At 52.4% G+C, this 17,428-nt stretch overlaps 1 protein-coding gene and 1 long non-coding RNA gene across 3 annotated transcripts in view; one reads left to right on the top strand and one right to left on the bottom strand.

The window, feature by feature from the left end:
- Positions 1 to 10,098, top strand: part of CEP131 (centrosomal protein 131) — a 28,935-nt gene extending 18,837 nt beyond the window's left edge. The window contains exons 17-26 of one of the 2 annotated variants that reach the window (XM_027818437.3): positions 985 to 1,087; positions 2,314 to 2,515; positions 3,038 to 3,145; positions 3,921 to 4,038; positions 4,403 to 4,477; positions 5,919 to 6,061; positions 7,341 to 7,518; positions 7,692 to 7,888; positions 9,611 to 9,671; positions 9,801 to 10,098. In XM_027818437.3, the coding sequence (XP_027674238.2) occupies positions 985 to 1,087; positions 2,314 to 2,515; positions 3,038 to 3,145; positions 3,921 to 4,038; positions 4,403 to 4,477; positions 5,919 to 6,061; positions 7,341 to 7,518; positions 7,692 to 7,888; positions 9,611 to 9,671; positions 9,801 to 9,875 (1,260 nt within the window). In that variant the 3' untranslated portion in view covers positions 9,876 to 10,098. The remainder of the gene's footprint in view (positions 1 to 984; positions 1,088 to 2,313; positions 2,516 to 3,037; positions 3,146 to 3,920; positions 4,039 to 4,402; positions 4,478 to 5,918; positions 6,062 to 7,340; positions 7,519 to 7,691; positions 7,889 to 9,610; positions 9,672 to 9,800) is intronic. The other variant, XM_037914036.2, reaches the window with a different exon arrangement.
- A 1,308-nt stretch (positions 10,099 to 11,406) lies between these two features.
- On the bottom strand, positions 11,407 to 17,108 carry LOC122462939. Its single transcript, XR_006285836.1, has 2 exons — positions 17,072 to 17,108; positions 11,407 to 15,218 (listed from the first exon to the last, which is right to left on the bottom strand). It is a non-coding gene; the product is annotated as an uncharacterized LOC122462939 (long non-coding RNA).
- Between the last annotated feature and the right edge of the window lie 320 nt (positions 17,109 to 17,428).

The raw sequence follows: 17,428 nt of genomic DNA, 5'->3' as shown, positions 1-17,428 counted from the left end.
TCTTACGGTTCTATAGTGTCTGACGTCCAAAAGGATTCAGGGTGCTTTGCCTCCTGTGTGGAGAAGGAGCACTGCATTCCGGCCAGCAATTAGAGAATGCTGTATTCAACTGAAACCTCCATGGAAACTTTCTAGTGCCAAGTGTTAATGATTTACATTTGACTGGCCAGGACACTGGAGCTAGCATCCTGGCTCTCCCAAACAAGTGCTCTAGAGAAGAAGGGTAAGAGCAGTAGGACCTGGAGTGTCCAGCATCACCTGTGCCCATGGAATCGGAAGCAGTTGGCAGTAGTGTCTAAGGAAGGAGTGACATGCTAACATCTGCCCCGGCCACAGCCTGCTGCAGGAAGGCCAGGAAACATCCCCTTTAGCAGAGCTGTGTGGCATTGTAGAGCACGTGTGGATTCAACAGTGATGTTGCAAGATCCTGTGAAAGGTGCAGCTGACTGTCCTCCTCCTATAGCCCCATGCTCCTGTCCTGAACCAGGGGTTTGGAAAATCAAGTACTCGTAAAGATTCCCCAACAGAACACAGCCCTCCATACATGCCTCTGCAGGCAGGTAACTACATGTGCACATGGATGTGCCTAGGTGCCTCTCTCTGTTCTCAGATAGGCACCATCAGCCTGGATTCGCCCTAAACCATGTTTCCAGCTGGGGCTCTCATTTGTTTGCTGCTTTCAGCAGATGCATTTTCAAGGGCTTCCTACCAGGACAGGTAACACCCTTGCTATTGTTTGCTGAGCTCTGCAGGGCTCTAGTGGCCCCATCAGAGGAGAGGGGTAAAGGCACTGGGGACAGTGTGTTTTTGCCTACCTGTGGAGGGCACGCTTAGGCTGCAGCTATCCAGGTTACCCATGTGTATCAAAGGTCATTGGCTCTTGCCTGGTGCTCGGGACTTTTCTCTCAGCGGGAAAACTGCAATTGTAAGGAGTTTTATTGCCTTCCATCTTGTCCCTGAAGTTTGATATTTGGTTCCCAACAGGAGATCAAGAAACTCAAGGAGCTGATGAGTGCGACTGAGAAAATCCGCCGGGAGAAGTGGATCGATGAGAAAACCAAGAAGATCAAAGAAATCACTGTGAAAGGTACAGCAGGTTCCTCTCTCTGCAGAGGTGTGCAAGCCAGTGTGTGCCTGTCCCTACCCCCCCCCACTCACACCACCACCCATAAGGAGCTGCTGACACCTCATTGAAGATTCCACATGTCAGGACTATTCTGCTTGTGCATTTTCTACCTCTGCTGATGGTCAGGTGAGAGCAGGAGTTGGAATCTCCTGTTCTGCTGCAGCTTCCTTGCCTGGGGCCATAACTCGCTGTTCTGACTGCCCAGCTAGTTGTTGCTAGGAGGGTTTGAGGTATTGGGCTGAGAGCAGGCTCTTCTGAGGAGCCAAGATCCTGTTTTCAGACATATGCCCCTGAACAGTAACTTAAATCAACAAAGGGGGTGGGGAGAGTCAGGAAATGCCCTGGGTGCATTTCCATATCCTGGTCCTGACTTTGGGGCTGCCCCGCCTTTGTGCTTTTCTTTGTCATCTCCCTTTTGAAGCTGAGCTCACAGTAGCAGTGAAGGTTCCCTGCTGGTTTTGTCCTTTATGCCAGTTGCCAAGTACTGAGTCATCACAGTAGACAGAGCATTAGCAGCTAGAGAAGGGAAAGCCCTGTTAGCTCAGCCAGCCCCTTCTCCTAGGGGCCAGTGCAGGATGCTTCCTTACTGTGCTTTCTGGGACCTTTGTCCTTCCTGTTGTCGGCTCCCTCTTCCCGCCCCCAGTCTGTGTTTTGGCTGGAGCTGACAATAAGGTGACTGATTCATGCTCTTCTTGGACTTTAAGTTTCTTGAGCTGAGGACCTTGACTTCTGTACAGGGCTCAGCAAGTTTCCTCTCCCCGGCACCCCTGTAATTAATACTGCTGCACTTGTTGGTGCATGCAACGCGCTGTCGGTCCCTGCCCCAGACAGTTTACACTAGCAGGATGGGGCGAAGCCCAAAAGAAGGGTTAGCTTTGAGTTAGGTACAGTAGAGGGTTTTATTTGGTTCCCTGAGGTCCTGGTGGAAGGACTCAGAGCTTGCCCCATCGATGTTATGGGGTATTCAGTCCTGAAACTGGAAAGCTTGGGTAGCGCCCCCTTCCCTCCCACTTCTTTAGCTGCCTATCTTATCTCCAGGCCTTCCAAGGACGTTGGTCTGAGATTGGGTGTGAGTGTGTTACACTCTGAGAGCCCCATTCACCCGGGCTGCGTGGAGCCACTGTCCTTCCCCATGAGTGTCACCAGCTGAGTGTCCTTTCCCTCCCCCCCACCCCCTCGACCCCCAGGGCTGGAGCCTGAGATCCAGAAGCTAATTGCCAAACACAAGCAGGAGATCAAGAAGCTGAAGATGCTGCACGAGGCAGAGCTACTTCAGTCAGACGAACGGGCAGCCCAGCGCTACATCCGCCAGACAGAGGAGCTGAGGGAGATCCTGGAGCGGGAGAAGGAGGAGCAGGGCCAGCGGGAGAGGGAGCTGGCCAGGAAGCGGTATGTAAGGACCCAGAGGAAGGGCTGGAGTTTCACACTCGATCCTTCCCATCTGCTTCTGATCCGTGTGGGAGTCAGAGGGGTGGGGGGAGATAATCACCCCTTAGCTGGATGGGCAGCTGCAGCTTTGCCTCATGCCTTCATGTGTCCCACCCACTGGGATAAACTAGCACCCATTGGCAGACACTTCCAGCGCCCCAGCCGGAGAGGAGCTGCCAATACCCCAGCAAGGGCTCCCCACCTCCCGCCTTAGCCTGCGTCCTGCTGGTGGATTTCAGCTACAGAAGTTCCTTCCCCACATGGGCCGCCACCCCCATCTGCCTCAAATGAGAGGCGAGGGCAGCTAGCCAGGAAATGAATGCTTCCCGCAAAGCTAGAGCGGCATAACAGGGCTGGGGCGTTGCTGGGGGAGGAGAGGCAAGGGGCCCTGCAGATCCGAGTCCCACTGCTACGCTCGGAACCCCAGAGGGACAGCACTGTGAGGGCAGGCGAGTTCCCGGAGCCGTCCTTCCCCCACCGCAGGTACGAGAAGCACCTGGAGCAGGAGGAGCAGGCACTCCAGCAGCAGCGCCGCAGGCTCTACAGCGAGGTAGCTGAGGAGAAGGAGCGGCTCAATCAGCAGGCGGCCAGGTGAGAGCAGCCCGGTGCAGAGACGGGTCTGTGCTCCGGCTAGGCCTAGAGCTTGGGCATCCGGCTCTCCCTCACACCATCCAGGCTGTCTGAGGCGAATGCCCGTGCCTGGCCGTTACCAGCCCCCTGGTGAAACTGGGGTTCTTAGGCTCTTCCCTGATCAAGGGACTAGCTAAAACCATATTGTTAGTCCAGAAAGAATGTGAACCTTTAGGCCAAATCCTGTCTCCACCAACCTCCATGTCTCTCAAGGGCTGTCGTTCCCGCTGGCATCACTCCTGGCTTTGGCGGACCCTGCAGCCTGTGCTGTGGGGCGCAGTCTCTCCATGCGGTCGCAAGCACGCTGCCGGAAAGGGCTGGGAGAGCAGCTCAGATCCTGGTTGGTGGGACTTGGAGGAGAGGTCAGCTGTGAGGTTCTTCTCAGTGTGCTCCCCGGGGAGTGGAGATGGCTGGTTCTTGCTCCCCGGGTTTGTGGAAGCAGAATGGCTCTGCTAAGCCAGCTGCTGTTTCCTGTCTGGAATGGTGTGGGAGCCGACGGCCCAATCTGACTGCAGTGAGGGATCTCGTGGAGGGACGAGCATTCCTGGGCCTAGGAATAGCTGGGCTGGCTTTTCACTGGGGAGTTTGTGCTGTGAGAGCTGGAAGGAGCCAGGGTGGGCCACAGACTCCTGGTGAGAGTCCTGCTGGGTCCACTAGGGCTGCCAGGTGGCTGGGCCATGTGTTGGCGAGGGGCATTGTGACAGTGATCTGACAGTGCTGACCTTGCGTCCCACAGGCAGAGAGCGGAGCTGGAGGAGCTGAGGCGGCAGCTGGAGGAGAACAGCTCCATAGTCACCAAGGCGCTGAAGGAGGAGTACGAAAAGGGGAAGGAGGAGCAGGAGAGGCAGCACCAGGTCTGCCCCCCAGCCCATGCGCATGGTCTCTTCCTGGCTCTAGCCGTGGGCAATAGAATAGCCCCGTGGGTGCCCTGAGGCTGGCCTTGTGAGCAGATTGAAATGAGCTGCACCCCACACTCCTGTCAGCCATGGGGTGCAGAATGGACACCCACGTTCCTGGATTGGGTGCAGCTTGCCGGATTGGTCCAAGCCCCCTCTCAGCAGTGTGGATGCCTTTCCTCCCCATGTGCTGGGTGAAGCAAACTGCCCCCCTGGAGCAGGGGCTGGGCCTTGCCTGGGGAAGTCATGGGGCTTTCTGGCTGGCCAAGGGTGCATGGCGCTCCCTTGAGCAGGTTTCTCACCCTACTGTTCCCTCCTGCAGGCAGAGGTGAAGGTGCTGAAGGACAGGCTGGAGATTGAGAAGCAGGCGTGGGAGGCCAACTACATGAAGAAGGAGGTAACGGCGCACTTGGCTGCAAATGTGGCTGTTGTATAAATTTAGATGGAATATGCGGGCCCAAAGAGTCAGTGTTAACATGACCCAGTCACTGTCCAGCATTAAACAGTGCCAGTCCGGGGGCTGGTACCTAGAGACCAGAGCCTGTTTAGCGCCATGGCAAACACACCATTCAACAGCCTTTTCGCCTGTTAGTAACGGTACAGAAAAGAAAAAAAACAGTGAAAGCCTTTGGAATATAAAGGATTGAGTAAAGCTTTCAGTTTGACAACCCTTGTTCCCTTTCCCTGTAGCTGGAGAGAGATTTTAGAAAGACACCCCCCCCCCCCCCTTGTCTGACCGTCTCTTAGATGGTGTTAAAGATGGTGGTAATCTTGTTGGGAGAAGGGATGACTTTAGTGAGGTGGGCTGGAGCTGGCACTGCTGTTAAAGTCCGATCCCGTTTCCTAGAGGACAAGACAAAGACCCACAAAAGGGGAAAGAGAAGAACAGCGATGAGAGAAAATGCAGCTTCAGTCTCTGGTGTTAACTCTCACTTTCAGCCTCGCTGCTGAAAAGACCCAGGCCCAGCTCACGATCTGATCAGCCACCCTGAGCCCTGGCAAACTTGTACCAGCGATGGGCCATTTAGGACCTTGCATTTCGCTGCCTTTCTTGGTCACAGGCTCGCAGCACTGTTGCAAAATATATTGTCTTGGCTGGCTAAGCCAGACGCTTATCAGACAGAAGGAAAAAGAAGGGAGATAGACAAGAGAAAAATAAAGTGGGAAAGAAAACACCAGGTGGTGGGAGGAGTGAGCCAGTCTCACATCCCAGATCGTGGTCAGGACTCAGCTGGAGCCAATGGAGGTGGTGGTGTCACCTGGGCCCCCCTCTCTAGCCTGGTCTGCTCAGGATGTCTCTCAGGATTAGGAAGAAAAAAGTCCAGGGTCCCAGGAGATGGCAGCGGTGATAATCCTGATGGCAAAGCTCACGACTTCCCCTTCATTCGTTCAGCCAGTGCTACAGTAGCCCCCAACCCCGAGTCACTTCTGGGGGACCTCAAAAAAAAAAAAAAAAAAAAAAAAAAAAAAAAAAAGTGGTGAGTGGGGAAACCCATACCCTTGTTCTGTTGGCCCGATTTCCAGCACACCAAGGTGGTTCATAATTTCTGGTCTCATGTTGTTCTTGTTTATCAGGCAGGATCTTAACGCAGCCCTTGAGGTTTGGGATGATTATCTGTCTTCCTGTTGCACCTTTCCCCGTCAGCGTTTGTTGTCTTGGTTATTGTGACACCATAAGAACTTTCAGTCACTTTCCACAGTTGAGCTCACAGGCTAAATGTGTAGGCCTAGTTATCACAACAGCTCCTCACTGAGGCTGCCGTCCCTCCATGGGAGCTCAAGTCTGCATTGTAATTGGATCTCCTGCCGCCTGACCCCATGTCTGACTCTGTTCCCAGGAGGCCTGGCTGCTCTCCCGGGAGCGGGAGCTGAAGGAGGAGGTGAGGAAAGAGCGGGACAAAGAGATCGAGCTGGTCATTCAGCGCCTGGAGGCCGACATGTCGTCTACCAAGGAAGAGTGCGAGAGGGTGGCAGAAAACAGGTAGGAAGGGGCCAGGTGGCCATAGGGATATACTGAGCCTGTGTGAGTGAGCCCTGGTGCTTCTAGGCCCCCAACCCAGTCATCTGGCATCTCTGTAGCTGGGCCCACCTCTCCATGCCAAGAACATGCTAACTGGAGTGTGGGAGGATGCCCCGGGCTCCATACCTCAGTGGAGTAGAGCAGGGGTTCAGTGAGTCTGGGGGGCTCTGGAGTGCCCTGACCCAGGAATTAAGGCACACAGTAGTAAGCAATGAAAATAAGCTCTCTGGTACTCATGTTTGAAGAACTGTTTCACTTACGCTTCATGGTAAAGGCCTGGTTTTTCTGAACCTCAGCCTGAAATTGTGTGCCTGATTTGTGCGTGTACTTATCATGAGTTCTTGCATCACCGGCTGGTGTGCATCTAATGATTTGTGTGTGTAAAAGCCCAGTTTGCACCTTCACTCACAACTTTGCACACCCAGGTAGGCACACAGTTGTGTGTGCAGTTTGAACACTGTTAATTTTGGAGTGAATAGGTAGCATGCCTGAAGGTTTGCACCATCAAGTGCTGAATGACAAAGCAGATGCTTCCCTGCTGAAAACTTTTAGTGGCACCCATCCACACCCATGGCTGGGAAGGGGTTAAATAAGCCAGGAGTGATTGCAAATGATCTTCCATAGCTGTTGGGCAGGCCTCCTTTATACAGGCCCAGCATATGGTTCCCACAATGCCATGCAGGTGGCTGAGGAGGCCACCTATGGGAATGAAAGCTGTCTTCATTTGACCTCCTTCACAGAGCTCTGAAATGGCTTCTCCCCCTCCCCCCATGTAACCTGACTCCCTTTAGGGCCTTATTTGCCCAGCATCCTTGCCTGCCCCATACCCTCAAACCCTGGGACATTCTATGTAGTTTAAAAGTGGGAAATTGAAAAACGATGAAAGGAAGGGTTTCTCCACCCAATGTGTGGTTAGCCTGTGGAACCCACTGCCATAGGAAGTTAAGGCCAATAATTTAACAAGATTCAAAAAGGGATGGAACTTTTCTGTGAACAGCAAGAACATCCAGAGTTACCAGAATTACATCTTTGGGACAGGGATATGAAACCATCTGCTTAAGGGTGTAAGCCGATCTCTAACCATAGAGACCAGGCTGAGACCCAATGTGGGATAAGATTATCCCGGATCTACTGCTGTGGGGCTCTTCCACCTCACGTCTGGTGCTGGCTTGCGATGGGAAATGGGGCTGGATGGGCCTCGGCTCTAATCCAGGCTGGCTGTTCCTGTGTTTTCCCCCAGGATCAAGAGGGTCCGAGACAAGTACGAAGCGGAGCTGCAGGAGCTGGAGAGGTCTGAGCGGAAGCTGCAGGAGCGCTGCAACGAGCTGAAGGGGCGGCTGGCTGAGCTGGAAGGCGAGAACATGCACCTGCAGGGCCTAGTGAAGCACAAGGAGCAGGAGGTGGAAGACATCAGGAAGGTGGGTGAGGGGCAGGCTGTGCGCTCGGACTGGGCAGGAGCTCTGCCACTCAGGTGTGTTGGATGCTCTTCAGTGAACTACCTCTCTCTCTGGATGGTGCCCTGGGGTAGCACTGAGCTCCCCAGGGATGCTCTGTGCCCATCAGAGCCCCTAACTTCTCCTCTCCCCTGCAGGTGAAGGACCAGCTGGCCAAGGAGAGGAGCAGCCTGTCGGAAGTGATTCGCCAGGAGTTTGCAGACAGACTGGTGGGGACAGAGGAGGAGAACAAGCGGCTGAAGGTAGAGATGTCAGAGATGAGAGCCCGCCAGCGCTTGGAGCTGGACAGGATAGCGCGGGACAAGGACGAAGAGCTGGAGGAGGTTCATAAGAGGTGAGGGCTGAGGGGTTTGGCCTCAGCAATTGCAAGGCTGGGGCTTGGGGGGCAGCTTGAGCCCCACGGCCCGTGTCACATATGCAAAATTGACCCGTGTCACATATGCAGAATTGACCCATGTCACATGGGGTCCCAGCACTGCATTTTCTAACGCATGCCTGCCTGCGTGGAGCGGGCCATGGGTCACCGTGGCTAGCTACCTGCCTGTGCTTTCTGCAGCACTGTGCTGATCCCTCTGGGCCCAGTGGAAGCTCTGTGGCACCAGACGTACAGGCCTCTGCCCTGAGAGCCACAGGAGCTGCTCCTTTGCTGGCCCAGCTAGGGGGACCTTCAGCAGCTCTAGCTGGTCTGGTGCTGTAGGTGTTCCTGCCAGGAGAGGGCAGAGGAGAGCGGACGTGTGCACATACATGCCGCGCTCGTTGTGATTGTCCAGGAGCACTGGGAGAAACTGAGTTATACCCGGCCTACGATCGGCTCCTATCAGGTGCTGCCGTGGATATTGCCAGGCCACCCCTGCAGCAGACTTGGCTCTGTAGACCTAGTGTGCCAAATATGGCAAACAGAAGCACTGAGAATCTGGCCTGAAAGGCAGAGAAGAGCAGATCGGTCGGTGATCCTGCTGTCAGGGAAGGCGGGGAATTCTAGCGCAGAGCCCTCAGCTGTGGGGAGGGGAAGGTGGAGACTGCACCATGAGGCCAGGTGGGAGGGGGGCTGGATGTTTCCTGACAGGCAAAGCTGGGGAGAGGGGTTCTTGACCAGCAGCGTGGGGTGGAGCATTGCAGTGACATGAACTCCTGGGGCTCGCTGTGGACATCCATCCTTTCTGCTGTGTGGTTTTAAGTGTGCTGAGGACCCCGCAGGTACCTGGGGAGGAGTGGGCCCTGGGAGCGGTGTGTTGGTGTCTGCACACAGGCTGTGTGACTGCTTCAGCCTCTCTGAGTGTCCCCTCCTCCCCACTGCCTGGGCCTGTCTCTGCCTCTTGTGTTCTTGATGAGGGAGGATGGTCTTGTGGTAAGGCACAAGACAGAGTCAGGAGATCTGGGAGCAGCTCCCTGCTCTGACACTGACATGCTTGTGGCTCGGGGTGAGACACTTCCCCTCTTGGTCTGCTGGCTTCCCCACTGTGCATCCAACAGGGTGAGGATCGGTGACCTCCCTGCGGGGCCGAGGCTGCTGCGGAGACCACACTCTGGTCCTGAGGTGACACAGTCCAGCTCTCTCTGCTACATACAATCGCTGGGAAAGGTCACCCCAAGTTGGCGCTAGGAAGGCTGGTGCAAAGGGATGCTGAAGCCAAAAGGGCTGTGATAGGCTGTGGGCAAAGTGGCAGAGCAGTGCGGCTAGCATCTGAAAGAGCCTGGAAAGGAAAAGCAGTATTAGGGTTCAAGTCATCTCAATGCATTTTGGGTAATTTCAGCACAGTGAGGTCACCACCTCCTCCTCGGCATTGGTAACTTGATCCAGGCCCCCAAACTGCTTAATGTCATAACAGGGAGCAAGGGTTTTGTTAATGTCTGATCCCCGACACCCCTCGTCAGCGCAACAGGCTCGATGAGTGTTTTGCAGGGGCACGTGAGTCCCAGGAGAGGAGAGGGACCATTGTCATCTCGCCAGCGCCTGTCACTGGCCGCTGCTGTGCTGAATCCCAGCCGCGTCAGGTGTTCAGCACGGCCGTCGGGGCGCGAGGGGCTGAGCCGTGTCTCCTTTGTCTCCGTGCAGAGTGAAGATGGCCATTGTGAAGAAAGAGGAGACCGTGAATGTTCTTCGGAAACAGTACGAAGTAAGTGTCCCTGCAAGCAGGAGCTCTGGTGCTGGGGCAGGGTCTCTGGCACCGGTTCCGTCCCTCCTTGTGCCCCCTCTGCCACGTGTCTAACCTCGGCTCCCTCTCCTGTCTTGTTGTGTGCTCCAGGCAGCTGTGAAGCGGGCAGACCACCTGGAAGCCCTGCTAGAGCAACAGCGAAAACAGCTGCTGGCTACTAACTAGCCGCCCAGCCGCCAAGGTGCTCCCGTTCCCCAGGAAGTTGCACATTGTGGGTCTGTGCGCCGTGTGCGCGGGGTTGGAATTGGAGTCTCCCCCTCCTACTGTGCTGTTCTCTTTTTACAACTTCCATTATTTGTGCCTCAGCCTGACCCCTTGCTGGAGAAGACTTCCCGTGCTCAGGCTTCTGTGTGGTATTTTAACAGTAAACGGCGTGCGTGTTTCTAAAGTCCGCCTGATCTGTGGTTGCTGGGGGGAAGGGCAGGTGCCATGCAGTTGCTGAAAGAGTAGACGTTTGACTCCTTTACTGAGCAGCGTCTGGGTATGCACCAGGGCATGCCCTCCCGCTTTTCATCAGCGTGGGGCCATGCCCTGGGCCTCCACCTAACACCTGCTGCTGCTGATCCCCGGGTTTTTCTTTTCGTCAGAGGCAAGGGATTCGTGTGATCCAGTCACTCTGGCTGTCTGTGGTGAATGAGGCTCATCCCCACTTCGCAGCAAAGGGCTAGAGGGATGGAGCAAAGCATTTAGTGGGAAATGCTCTTTCTTCCTACCAGCAGAGCTGAGCCAGCCCTAGCCCCCTCTGCTCTCCCTACGCACACACACCGAGCCGGGCGGCGACTTCACGGTACACTTCTGGGTGTGGCCACTGTCCACAGACAGCTGTACTGAGCCCATGGCAGTGGGGGTGAGTGAGCTATGACTATCCCATTGGTGATCAGCAGAAGCCCTGGGTTACATGTCTCTGATCAGGGCTGTGCTCTCCAGCCTGGCGATCCTGCTGGCTGGTACACAGACCATGCACCTCACCCCGCCATCAGTGCTGGGTTAACACTAGCATTTCAGCTGCGTCGGTCATGAAGTCCCGCGCTAAGACATTGGGCGATGGCTGTGCTCCCGCCAGCCAGCGCGGGTGGCGGTGGTGAGGCAGCACAGAAGCAGCTATCTTGTGCCAAGAGAGTGGTATTCAGTCCCCAGGCTTCAGTCCACCACTAGCACTGACCCCCTTTCATAACAGGGGCCCTGTTGCATAAATACGCTACCAAAGGAACCAGGAATCAGAAGCAAGGTCCTGCCGCTTCAGCATGTCAGGCCAGACGGCTGAAACAGCCCCTTCCGGGGTCTCATCCTCCATCTCCATTCATTCCAGCGCCTCCCCCTACCCCGGTCTCCTGCCTGCAGCAGTGGGAAAGCAGGGGGATCGGCCATTATGGCTAATGGTGCCAGGATCTGCCAAGACAGCGGGCCGGGCTCTGAGCAAAGTTTGCTGGGCCCTTACAGCATTACAGGAGGCATTCTCATTGTTACACTAGAACCTCAGAGTTACGAGCACCTCGGGAGCGGAGGCTGTTCGTCACTCTGAATGAAACGTTCTGGTGGTTCTTTCAAAAGTTTACAACTGAACATTGACTTCATACAGCTTTGAAACTTACTATGCAGAAGAAAAATGCTGCTTTTAACCACCTTAACTTAAATGAAACAAGCACAGAAAAAGTTTCTTTACCTCATCAAATCTTTTTTAAACTTTCCCTTTTCCTAGTAGTTTACATATAATACAGTACAGCACTGTATTTGCTTTATTAATTGATTGATTTGGTCTCTGCTGCTGCCTGATTGCGTACTTCCGGTTTCAAAGGAGGTGTGTGGCTGACCGGTCAGTTCGTAACCCTGGTGTTCATAACCCTAAGGTTCTGCTGCACCTGCTCTTCTGAGAAGCAGGGTCCCCTGGGATGCCGCTCAGACTTCGCCATGGCCGGGATCCTGCTGAGAGAGACCCGTTGCATGGACTGTTACAGAGCATTGGCGTGTGTTGACTGGCACTTGCTCTGGGGCCTCCTGGGACTAGGATGGGGTTTTCACCCCCTTTTCTTACCTCTTATTTATGCTCTGCTGACTAAGGGAATCCTGCCCATGGCCGACTTGTGAACCATTGGCAACTACCCCTGAGCTGGTTACCACCATCCAAGCGTTGCCAGTGCTGGGAGCAGGGCGTGATCTGGGGAGGAGCAGGGAACTGGTTAACAGCAGACCTCAGTCCACTTGCTGTCGCTTCTCCTCTCTGTACCTCAGTTTCTCCATCTGTAGGGTACGGATGATCCCAGCTTGAAAAGCACATTGGGATCCTGAGGCAACAGGTGCAGCCCAGGTGCTCCTTGTTGCTTCTGCCCCTAGAGGATGACATGACATTTCCTGGGGCTTTTGCCATCCAGCCAGGGTCTCACTCCGTCTCCAGATCCCTGGCTGGGTGGGGAAAGCTCCAGGAAATGTCATGCTTCAGCCTTGGGTCTGTTTCCTCCCTGGCAGGAGCTCACCGTCTGGCTCACCTTGGTTCTCAGGCTGTGTGGCCGGCTGGTGTATCCTGGTTCTCTTGCCTAGGGAAACAGGACATTGTTCCTAGACTGAGCTGATGTTTTTCTTTCATACAGGCCAGCTATTGGGAGGTGCCACTGCTGGGTTAATTCACTGGTGGCCTTGGGCTGCTGGTGTTTGGAAAGCTGGGCTGCTTCTCTTGTGTCTGTTCCAGGAAGGTGCCGAGACAATGGGGGAAGGAAGGCATGGAGGAGCTCCCTGAAATAACTTTCATGCCTTTACTTCTCTTAGCTTGATGGGGACTCTGTGCTTCTGGATCTGCCACGGCAGGGAAGCTGAGGCCCAATCCTGCATGGTGCTGGATGCTCTCAGAAGGCAGTGGGAATGGAGGGTGCTGACCATTCCCAGGAGGGGACCCTGATCAGGGATGGGACAGGGTAGCCCCCATGTTGACAAAAGGGGGGCACTACTACCCCTGAAATGGACCTTTACTGGCTCCCGGTGGAGAAGATTACTGTCAAACCAGTGAAAAAGGTCCACAGTAATTATCTTCACTACACAGCAGTTTATTGAGAAGGAATTACACAAGCGGTAAAGGGTTATATTAAGCACATAACTCCTATGTTAGATATTAAGAGCGACACATTCCTCTTAACGAGTCTCTCTTTCACAAACAGGCCCTGCACTAGCCTCACGCAGTTTTTGCTTGGCAAACAGAGAAGATGGTTACCATTTTATAGATGGCTTCTTCTCTGCCGGTCTGTTATTGTCAGCCCTCTGGTCTGTCTCCGATTCCCTCGAGACAAGGCCTTGTGCCCTGAGACCCCTCTGGCTCACAGTCCTACTCGAGCCCACGGAGCAGAGGTTTGGCTGCTCTGTCTGGCAGCGTTGCTTCTTCAAGCGTCAATTAAGGAATCCAAACCACAGTAATTTATTTTGCTTGATTCTTACTCTTTCTCCTCAGAGGAGTCACATGCCTTAAAAGCATGCCCAGGGGGCGTGGTGACTAATTTTACCTGATTAGTATTTTTAGAAGGGGCTGGGTGGTGGTGGTGGTACCGAACGAAGATCACCCGATGTTTACTCGCTCATCTGTCGTTCACTGGCTCTCCTTGCTGTAAGGTCACTACAACCAGATCAACCTGTGCTCCATGCTGGAACTTCCTACATGTGATATTTACTTTCGCATGGGCCCGTATTTGCCGACCAGTAGGTTCAATATTGATTATACACGCAGACTTTGCCAGTCCTTTATCAAATCTGCTTAAAGGGAGCCTGCTCCCAGGATCCTCAGCAGCCCTTCAGCCATGTTTACGACATGTTAAGTTATACTCACGCCATTCATTCAGCCCGGCCACACCAATTTGGCACCATCCCAACAGTCCTCCATTCGATATTCAGTTACCAAAGATAATTGTAATATTGCATCAATCATACCTGCAATTTGTACGCTAACTATTCGATCATGTGTCTCCTTTTCTGGTTTCTGTAAAACTTAAAGCATTATTTTACGATGATTAGTAGCATAATCCAACAACTCAATCTTATAAATTTTCCACAAAGCTTGTATTTCCTTATATTGCTTACACATCTGATATTCACAACAGAAACATACAACGAATAATACGGCAGTTCCAGAAATCCAAAATAACATTGACCATTCAATTCCATTCCATGTTGTGACCTGACATACAACATCATACCAAGCACACATTTGAGATCTTATTTTTTCTACAGCTTTTTCAACAATTTTCTACTTTCGAGCAAGCATGCCTTTTACAGATATTATTAGTTTAGTTGACCGTTGTATTTGGTCCAGTGTGCCTTGATTAGTTTGTATCTCCATATCCCAGTCTGTATCATTCCACTCTATTTCCCCCAAATTTGGCAATGTTAATCTAGGGCGAGGCATAAAGGTTTTAGTCATTTGAGGGTGCTATTGATATTGTTTGTACTGGAAATGAGTTATATCTCCACTAGTGCACAACATCCCTTGGTCCATAAACTGGCTTTGGTTGCTTATTGTTACATTACCCTTTTCCTTTCGATGCCAACATATATCTTGGTTTATTTCATATAATCCCCACCAACCATTTTTCCACGGTAAATTCGTGGTGAGGTTACCTCCTTTCCATTCCAAATTCCAATTGCCTTCGCACCCGCTCAGGTATCTGTTTTCTAGGTGGGAGTAGGAATTCAGGAGTCCTCATAGCTCGACCTGTCATTAACTGAAAAGGTGAGTACTTCCTTTCAGCTTGTCCCAAGGCTCTCATGGTCATCAGGATTGTGAGTAAAGCAATTTCCCAGTCTCAGCCTTGTGTTTGAATTTGCGTGGTCAAGGCTGTTTTTATTTCTCTATTCTTCCTTTCCACTTTTCCTGCACACTGTGGGTGGTAGACTATATGCCATTTTTGCTGGATTCCCATAATTAATAATAATGCTTTTACCACTGTCCCAAGATATACCTAAGTGTTCGACTTCTTGTTGTACCAGCTGTGCCTTGTCCCAGGATAATTTAAAGCCTGTGTTCTCCCCTACTGCCAGGACCAGCTTAGTTCGATGTTTACACTCCTCCGGGGAAATGGCTATTATCGGTATGTCATCCACATAAGAAGTAACCTGTGGCTTATCCAAATCAGGGAGTTGATCCCACACCCTTGTCACGTGTGCATGTGCCGTAGCTGGAGCATCATGGTACCCATGAGGACACGTTGAAATGTCAACTGTTTGTTCTGGAATGTAAAAGCAAATTGAGGCTGACTCTCAGGGGTCAATGGAACGGCAAAGAAACAGCACTGTCCAATACAGAGAACCATTTAGCAGCTGCCGCTATTCCACCCAGTATAGCTGGGAGATTAGCTACTACTGGTGCCAGCGGGACTATAGCTGCATTGATTTTTCTGTAATCAATTGTGAGGCCCCACCTTCCGTCCGCTTTCCGCACAGGTCAGAGCGGAGAATTGTATGGACTTTGGCACTCCCCCACCACTTCTTGTTCCTTTAAATCCTGTAGCAATTCTTCTATATGTGGAACAGCTTCTGCAGGACAGGAATATTGAGGAACAGGTTTTACAGATTTTCCTACAATGTCCACTGCTGCTTGTTTTCCCCAGTTCGGATTTCTTCTTGGCCCACACCCCAGGGAACTCTTGTGTCCAGTCATCGTCTGATAGCACCACAGCTTCTGTGGCTTCGCAAGCTCCTTTCCTTAATCCTCCTGAAATCACCAGCTCGCTCACAATCCCTGTCTCCCCTTTCCACAGCCAGCCTCCTGCCAGCTCAATTATCCATTTCTCCTGCTGTACCGCATCTGCACTGAAGATACCGTTTTCAGTCACGCTCTTACAGACCACTGCATCTGTCCAAAACTTAGTGTCCTGTCACCCCTGGCGGCAGGTTTTTCAATAAAATTCCTTTCGCTCCTGTGCCCTGAAAGCCAAATAAAGGAATATTCTGTCCTTTCTACACATCCCCCTGCCCCGATTTCATCAGAGTTGCCTCCGCTCCAGTATCAATTAATACTAGCAACCGTTGTATGTTTCTGCCCGCCCCCACCTGCCCCACTTCCATGTAAGGTCTACCAGTTACATGGGGCTGCAATTTAGCCACTAATGTCCAATCTTGGGGGCAGGAGTTGCTAAGGGCGTGGCAACCCTACTGAGATGTGGAGCTACCCTGCCAGGAAGCTGCCACATCCATCTGAGCCAATTCCTGGGATAACAAGCCGTAAGGGCCTACCAGATCTCCCGCACCTGTTCCCACAATCTCAACAGCCCTAGCCCTGGGCTGTGGCACTGGCTGTGACTTGTTCCCTGCCAAATCACTCACAGCATTTAACAGAACCTCTAAACGAACCATATCTGCTCCTTTCTCCTGGAGTAAAGCCCATATCTGTGCTCACACTGATCCTCCACTGGACCCATCATGTCCTTTGTTGGGTTGTCCCATTCCACGTTCCATACTAACGTGATTAGGACCACTGTAGCCTGCTCGGTTGCAGTAAGAAACCTCTCTGATTGCCTTCTGGGAGGAGCCACTTCTGCTTACCACCTTTTCTGCCTCTCGGGTCATTTTAATCAATCTAGCCTGATCCAACTTCTCTTGAGATCCTATAAACACTTTAATAGGTTCCCTTAAGCCATCATATAACAAATGTTACTTGCCCTTCCTCCATATCAGCTAGAGAACCTGCTAACAACAGGCTAGCACAATAAGCCATAACTGACTCCCTCCTCCTGATGAATCAGTGAAACTGCCTTTCTTAACTCAGCAGGGGTTAAGAAATAGCGAGTGATCGTCCGTACTGCAGCCTCTCTGTCCTCTCGATTTGACTCCATTTCAAGCTCTGCTAACACTGCAGCCATTCAGCCATGTTTAAGTCATGTCAAGTTATGCTGTGACGTTCCCCTCTGGTGTTAGCAGGACCGGTGATCTGCTAGGTCACTCCAATCCTTGACTCTGGGAGCCAGCCTTACCCTGCTCTGCTGTGAGAGCCGCCACTCCTGGGCTGTTCTCACACGGCCTCTGGCATGTCAGCTGCTCCCAGCTACTTGCAACCGAATGACACTAGTCAATATCTCCGGTCCCAGACACAACCCTGGGAACCTCCGTCTTGCAGTGTCCAGTTATGCCCGCTGGATGCTGCAGGCTTATAGGAGTTCATCAATTTTACAAAGAAATTGATATGCACCAGGCTTGTTCTCCCAAGGGGAGCCTCTGACACGCTTCAAACCAAACGCTCTGCTTCAGGTCGAATAAACAAACAGATCCATTAACTACAAAAGATAGATTTTTAAGTGATTATAAGTCAAGGCACAACAAGTTGGATTTGGTCAAATGAAATAAAAGCGAAATGCATTCTGAGCTGATTTTAACACTTGCAGTGCCCTTACAAGCTTAGATGCTTCTCATCATAGGCTGGCTGGTTGCTCTTCAGCCAGGCTCTCCCCTTTGATCAGTGTTTGAGTCGCTTGGTGGTGATGTCTGTAGATGGAGGTGGAAGAGAGAGAGAGAGCATGGGAAACGTCCCTTTTATCATGTTCTTTCTTTCCTCTTGGCTTTGCCCCCTCCCCCTTCAGGGCCAGGTGAGCATTACCTCATCCCAGTCCCAAACTGACCAAAGGAAGGGGGTGACTCACTCCAGAGTCCAAACAGATCCTTTGTTGTTGTCGAGGCCAGTGTCCTTTGTTCCTATAAAAAGAAAAGGAGGACTTGTGGCACCTTAGAGACTAACCAATTTATTTGAGCAT

Source organism: Chelonia mydas, chromosome 14 (genome assembly GCF_015237465.2).
Source record: "Chelonia mydas isolate rCheMyd1 chromosome 14, rCheMyd1.pri.v2, whole genome shotgun sequence".
In the NCBI taxonomy this organism is placed as follows: Eukaryota; Metazoa; Chordata; order Testudines; family Cheloniidae; genus Chelonia; species Chelonia mydas.
This window is presented reverse-complemented; position numbering and strand designations above follow the sequence as displayed.